The 7,211-nt window shown below is 57.0% G+C and overlaps 1 protein-coding gene across 2 annotated transcripts in view; it reads right to left on the bottom strand.

Moving 5' to 3' along the window:
* The window catches only part of INPP5A (inositol polyphosphate-5-phosphatase A), a 222,500-nt gene extending 216,008 nt beyond the window's left edge, over nt 1-6,492 (bottom strand). For both annotated transcript variants that reach the window (XM_032282053.1, XM_032282052.1), the window contains exon 1: nt 6,108-6,492. In XM_032282053.1, coding sequence (XP_032137944.1) covers nt 6,108-6,182 — 75 coding nt within the window. In that variant the 5' untranslated portion in view covers nt 6,183-6,492. The remainder of the gene's footprint in view (nt 1-6,107) is intronic.
* Nucleotides 6,493-7,211: the final 719 nt, after the last annotated feature.

The raw sequence follows: 7,211 nt of genomic DNA, 5'->3' as shown, positions 1-7,211 counted from the left end.
GAACCAGAGAGTAGAAACACCCCAACATCCACCGCTCACCGGAACCAAAGTAGAAACACCCCAACATCCACCGCTCACCAGAACCAAAGTAGAAGCACCCCAACATCCACCGCTCACCAGAACCAAACTAGAAACACCCCAACATCCACCACTCACCAGAACCACAGTAGAAACACCCCAACATCCACTGCTCACGAGAACCAGAGAGTAGAAACACCCCAACATCCACTGCTCACCAGAACCAGAGAGTAGAAACACCCCAACATCTACTGTTCACGAGAACCAGAGAGTAGAAACACCCCAACATCCACTGCTCACCAGAACCAGAGAGTAGAAACACCCCAACATCCACTGCTCACCAGAACCAGAGAGTAGAAACACCCCAACATTCACTGCTCACCGGAATCAGAAAGTGGAACCAGCCCAACATCCACCAGCTAACAAACACAGAAACAAAACTTGGAGTATCCACACAGTGGAATTACTCAGCCATAAACAGGAATAAAGAGTTTTGAAAGTGTGGCTCATGCCTATAAGCCCAGCACTTTGGGAGGCCAAGGCCAGGGGATCACTTAAGGCCAGGACTTTGAGACTAGCCTAGGCAACATAGTAAGACCCCCATCTCCACAAAAAGTAAAAAAAAAAAAAAAAAAAAAAATTAGCTGAGCAGAGTGGCACATGCCTATAGTCCCAGTTATTCAGGAAGCTAAGTCAGGAGGATCACTGGAATCAGGAGGTCAAGGCTACAGTGAGCTACGATCCATCAAATTGTTATATTCCAGTCTGGGTGACAGAGCAAGAGTCTGTCTCTATAATTAAAAAAAGAAGGAATGAAAAGAAAAGAAATGAAGGACTGACACACGCTGCCACATGGACACACTTTTAAAATGTGCTCAGTGAAAGCAGCCAGGCAAAGAGCAGCTATCGTCTGATTCCACGTCCGTGAAACGCCCGGAACAGGCAAACCCACAGAGATGAAAACTGACTACAGGGGATGGGGGATTGGGGGGCATGGGGCTTGGATGGTAATGCAGTTTCTTTTTGAGGTGATTAAAAATGTTCTAAAATTGACCATGGTGACAGTCGCACACCCTGTGAATGTCCTGAAAACCAGTGAATTGTATACCTCACATGGGTGAAAGGGCCAGGTGTGAGGGCTCACACCTGTGATTCCATCACTCCAGGGGGCAGAGGTGAGAGCATCGCTTGAACCCAGGAGTTTGAGCCCAGTCTGGGCAACATAGCAAGACCCCATCTCTACAAAAATAAAAAAATCAGCTGGGTGTGGTAGCGTGCACCTGTGGTCCCAGCTACTTGGAAGGCTGAGGCAGGAGGATGGCTTCAGATCACTTCAGCCCAGGAGTTCAAGGCTGCAGTGAGCCACTGCACTCCAGCCTGGGCGACAGAATGAGACTGTCTCAAAACCAAAAAGAAAAGAAAAAAGAAATGGGTGAGGGGCATGGTGTGTGAATTCTGTCCCAGCACAACCATTAACAAGTAAAACGTCCCTGAAGAAGAAGGAGGACCCAGAGAGGGAGCACAGAGTTCAGGCACCGCCTGCACCCAGTCCCGGGCCCTGCTGTGCGGCAGTGCTGGGGCAGAGGCCTGGAGAGGGACACAGAAGGGAGATGCCTCATGTGAGGGCTGCCACAGAAGGGAGTCAGAATCCCCCACGGTGGCTGGAGGGAACATGGATCTCAGAGCTTTCAAGGGGGGAGAGAGTGCAGTCCCTTGGGTGTTGCCAGGAACCACATGGCAAAGAGGTCAAAGCTGATGCCACCAGAGAGAGGCGCCAGCATCCCTGCTGCCCACCACCGACTCTACACCCGAAGCAGCTCCGCCACCTCCACAGTCTTCCAGGCTCATCAACACCTGCTGACCGCAAGGCTCCCGGTTCCCTGCTAGCCAGCCCTTGCCCAGCCCGCCCTCACAGCTGCTCTGCAACCCTGGGTCTGGGCAGAGGGGCAGGGCTGCCCGGGAGCTGACTAAGCACAAAGGCAAACCAGCTCAGAACTGACTTAGCTGTGAACAAGTGCAGGAAGGGCCGCCAGGCAGATGCCCGCCAGCAGGCTGTGCTCTCGGGACCAGGCAGCAGCCTGACCGTGCAGGAGCTGACACCACAGCTGGCAAGAACGCACCTCAATTCCCTTCTCATAAAAGTGGAAGGAGCCAAAACCCAGAAAACTCACTTATCCAAAATCAGCCACATCAAAGCAAAACAATTATGTATGGACCGCCGGCCACCTCTTTCCCACCAGTAGTGACAGCAGAGTCCAATACAGGAATGAAAGGCCAGCTGCAGGGTTCATTGAGCGAGGTCTGGCAGTCCCTATTAAACTTGGGAAAGTCCCAGCCACCCCAGCCACCTCCAGGCCCAGGCATCTGGCCAGAGACAGGGATGCCCATGATGGTTTGGGGATGGAAAACTGGGCTGCAGACGGCTTTTCACAGGTTGAGTAGGTCAAAAGTATTTCCCTAATACTATGGAATGACTCCTCTTTCTGTTCTCATTCTCTCCTAGGGAAGAACAACAGTGAACACCTGAGGGGTGCCTGCGACGGGGGATGATGGCATCCCTCTGCCGGCCAGCGCAGTGAGCTGCGTATTCTCACGCAGTCTCAGCTCCCAATGTGGGAAATACTGGTAGTTATAACCAACATAAACAAGAACTCTTTCAGGGAAAAGGGCTTGGGGACTGGTACACTGCAAAGCATTTACAGCAACACTGTCTGCACAGGGTCAGAAGCAGCCCCAGTGGGGCCACCCTCGAAGCCCACAGCACAGCCACTCTGGGACCGCACAGATGGAGCAGTGATGAGAAAACACTTCGGAGCAGGACTCTGTGGGTCCCAGGATGCTACAAAACACAGCTGAAGTTTATGCACACAGCGCTTCAAGAGCGGTCACCTCTGTGCAGGGACAGTGTCTCACACCTGTAATCCCAGCACTGTGGGAGGTGTCACCTCTGGGCAGGGACCATGACTCACACCTGTAATCCCAGCACTGTGGGAGGGGTCGCCTCTGGGCAGGGACAGTGGCTCACACCTGTAATCCCAGCACCCTGGGAGGGCTTACCTCTGGGCAGGGACTATGACTCACATTTGTAATCCCAGCACTGTGGGAGGTCAAGGCAGGTGGATTGCTTGGGCCCAGGAGTTGACCAGCCTGGACAACATGGCAAAACCTGGTCTCTGCAAAAATTACAAAAAAATTATCCAGGCATGGTGGCGCATACCTGTGGTTCCACCTACTCAGGACGCTGAGTTTATCTGAGCCTGGGAGGTCAAGGCTGCAGTGAGCCATGATTACACCATGACACTACTCCAGCCTGGGTGACAGAATGAGACCCTGTCTGAAAAAAAAAAAAAAAAGTTGGGGAGGAGAAGTGGGCTTATGAAGTGAGACTTTATAAACTGCAAAAGCAAAAGCAAACCACCTCTACTTGTGCACAAAAGAAAAACAGGGTCCACCACAGGCAGCATATCTGCGTCAGATTCAAACACCTGTCTCTTCGGAACGGGACTGGCTCCCGCACTGCTCACAGACGAGCTTGGCTGCCAACAGGACGGGACTGGGCAAGAAAGATTCCTTTACAGCCTGAGCACTGCCTGCAGGGTGCGTTCATCAGCACGGGATGGGCTGCACAGAGGCAAACAGAATCACAAACAGGGTCCCCTGAAATCCAGAGCAAACCAAGGAACCAAAACCTCCTTCACTCATGAATTCCCTTCCACTGGCCAGGCTTCTAGCCCTCAAGTACCACACCCCAAACCTCAACCCAGGAAGGGGGCCTGGAAATGTGAGTGACTGGCCGGTTTCCCTGGAAGGGGGCTGGATCTGGCCCCTGGGAACTGAGCTGCACACATTAAGAAATCTGTTGGTTACGTACAGATATGTTTCCATTCAGCTCTTACATCACAACACACCTTTCCGAATTAACCTATGTACTGTTTACCGAAACAAATGTTCCTTCTAAACAAACATAATGCAAAATTCCACATAGCCTTTAAGAAAAATGAAAATTCAGAGACAATATGTTGCTAAACAAAAGTGAATTAAGTTACCCAGTTTAATATCAACCAGGAGAAATATGTGTATACACTCGAAACACAACAAAAACGCTGGAACTCAGAATCAAAGATGACTGGAAAGAATGTCTGCACAGCAAAACCCTTCTCCGTTTGAGACTAAAACGCCCCCCATGCTTAATGTTCCTGACATTTCTGAGGCTTTGAAGCCGCAGCGAACAGAACCATCTTATAGTGATACGTTACTGGAAAGCCTAGAATAGAACGCCAAATATACAGACACACACCCATGCCAGGCACTTTTGTAAAAAACGATCAAACATAAACCTAGTTGGAAGTGTGAGGGAAAGCAGCTCGTCCCCGGCAGGCCAGTATAATACATACGAAGAACACAAAAACAGCACCTTTTGTTAATAAAAATCAAACCTAGCCTGTGTGTGAACTCAGCTTCATCAAACACTTCACTCATGCCTGCTGCCAGCAAAGACACAAGACCTCCTCCTGAAACGGAACCCATGCGTGCATCAGTGGCACACGTCCATCAGAAAGCTGGTAGGCGCCCCACTGTTCACCTAGGAGGGAGGGAGGGAGCGTCCCTGGCTCCACAGCCTCCATCTGGGCCACTTGGAGCCGCACTCTGCTTTATTTGGGTTGGCAGCACGAGCACCAACAGCAGGGTGGCACTGTGGCTGAAATGCCGAACTAGGTCAGCCTGGCCTGTCTCTGGGGAGCTCCCAGTGCGCCCTGGGCCTCTGCTCCCTGGTCTCGCCAGAGATGGGGCCGCCCCGGGATCCTGGGTGGGACTGAGTCTTGGGTGGGAGTGGCCCTAGAAGGTAAAGGCCATAGGCAGTCAGTATTCCCTTTCTGGCCCTGAAGAGCTTCTCAGCATCTTTTTCTTTAATAAACAAGAAACATACAGTCCTACAGGGCTTTCAACAGACTTCCCTTATTTAAGAACTAAATAGATACTAAGTTACAGGGTTAAATGAGGGCATCCTACCCTCTGGCCCTGCAGGGACAGACGGTGAGGCCAGCACCGGGCATCAAGGACCTGGGGGTGACAGCCAGAGTGAAGGGCCTAGGGTCAGAGGACCGGGGCCCGGGGTGGAAGTCACAGGCTGGAGTTTGGGAAGCAGGCTCAAGGCCCAGGCTTCAAGAGCAGGATACAGGATTCAGGGGCAGGAGCTTGTCGGAGGAAAGGACCGATGATACAATCAAGCAAGCAGAGTTAAGGACAGGGTGCAGAATCAGGTTTGGGGCCTGATTCTGGAACCAGGGTTCCAGGTTCAGGGGTCGGGGACAGGGGCTCAGGGCCACAAGCTGGGGCCTGAGGTTGAAATTCAGGATTCGGAGTCAGGCTATAATGGCTCTGGGTGCAAAGGACCACAGTTTGGAGGCTGGGATTCAGGGTTTGGGGAACAGGGACAGGATGCTGGGGCTACAATCCAGTGTCAGAAGTTCCTGGGTTAGGGTTTGTGGTTATGTTTCAGGATTTGGGACCCAGTGTTCAGGGACCAGAGACAGAGGTTTGAGAGCTGGTTCCATAACCAGGCTTCTGCAGAAAGGATGCGTGGTTCCAGTGACCATGGATCTGGGGCTCACGCCTTGGGCTGGGGACGGGCTCTCCAGGGCCAGGGTTCTGAGGACTCTGAAATCAGGGCTAGGGCTGCGTTTGGTGCGCACAGACGCGGTTTCTGGGGTTCCAGGGACTGTTACCAGGGGTTAGGACACAGTTTTAATATTGGAGTTTCGAGGTCAGGATTTGGGGACAGGAGTTCAGAGGTCCCAGGGTCAAGGGTCAGCTGCTGGAGTCTGGAGGCTGGGGTTCCGGGGTTCAGGGTCCAGGTCTTCAGGTCTCCGGCTTGGGGATCAAGTCAGGGGTCTGGGCTCCCAGACTTGGGGATCCGCACAGGAGTCTGGGGTCCCGGGTACAGGGATCAGAGTCTGGGGCCTCGGGGTCTGGAGGTTCACGGTCCAGGGTCCAGGGCTGGGAGTTCGGGGCCCCAGGGTCAGGGTTGGGGGTCCCGGGCTCGGGCTCGGGCTCTGGGTCGGGGCCTGCCGCCGGCGCGGGGCACTTACGTCGTCGAAGAGCGAGCCCACGTTGGCCGTGACCAGCAGCACCGCGGTGCCCGGGGCGGCCGCCTTCCCCGCCATGGTGCCCGGGCGGCGCGGGCGCTGGGCTGGGCGGCGGCGGCGGCCGCTTCCTCCGGGACCGGCCGGCCGGGGTCTCCGCGGGGCCGCGGGGCGTCAGCTGCGCTGGGGGGCGGCCCCGGGACGCATCGCGGGCTCGGCGGGTCGGCCGGGCCTGGCCGGGGCTCCGGCCTCGCGCTCGCTCGCTCTCTCGCGGCTCCGCGGCCCCGCGCCCGTCGCTCGCCGCCGCGCCTCACAGCGGCCCGCGCGCAGCCATTAGATCCGCTGGGAAAGTTCCCGCAGCCGCCGCCGACTCAGGCTGAGGGCAAGTCCCGCCCCGCGGAGCCGAGCCCGGGGCGGGGCCTGCGTGGGGCGGGGCCTGCGTGGGGCGGAGCCTGACTCGGGGCGGGGCCTGACTCGAGGCGGGGCCTGCGCGGGGTGGAACCTGGCCCCGGGCGGGGCCTGTGCGGGGAGGGCTCTTGCAGGGACGGAGCCTTGCGGGGCGGGGCCTACATGGAAACCGGGGCCGTCTTTGGAGGCGTGGCCTGCTCCGGGGCGGGGCCACCCGTTGGGGCGTGGCCTACAAGGTGGGGCTCCTTCGTCCGGCGGCCTGCTACTGGCCGCTCCTCGACCGCGCTCCTGTCAGTCAGGCTCGCAGGAGCGCCGCGCCCCCGTCCCGCCCCCAGCGCCGCGGCTGCGCACAGGCTCCGCCCTTCGCGCTTCTATGACGTCACGGCCTCGCTCCGGCGGCGCCTCTTAAAGGGGCCACGTGTTCCGGGCGCCTGCGGCTGGTGCGCTCCCCTGCGGCTCCGAGGGCGCCCTCCCACCCCCACGAGGGTGCGGCCCCCGTAGTCCAGCCGCGCGCCTGGCGGGCCGGGGAGGGGAGCCCACCGGGGCGTCGGCACTCGGGCTTGCAGGGGCCGCGCCCGGCCGTAGGCGCAGTCGGGGGTGGAGTCCGCAGTCGGCTCCGGAGCTGCGGCTTCACTTGTGAGGGGCGGCGGGGGGCCGGGGCCGGAGGGGAGGCGTCGGGGGGGGGCCGGGGACGGAGAGGGG

This window comes from Sapajus apella, unplaced genomic scaffold (genome assembly GCF_009761245.1).
Source record: "Sapajus apella isolate SASKATOON/1434 unplaced genomic scaffold, GSC_monkey_1.0 scaffold13, whole genome shotgun sequence".
Lineage (NCBI taxonomy): Eukaryota > Metazoa > Chordata > Mammalia > Primates > Cebidae > Sapajus > Sapajus apella.
The sequence above is the reverse complement of the archived record's forward strand: the minus strand, read 5'-3'. Positions and strand labels throughout refer to the sequence as shown.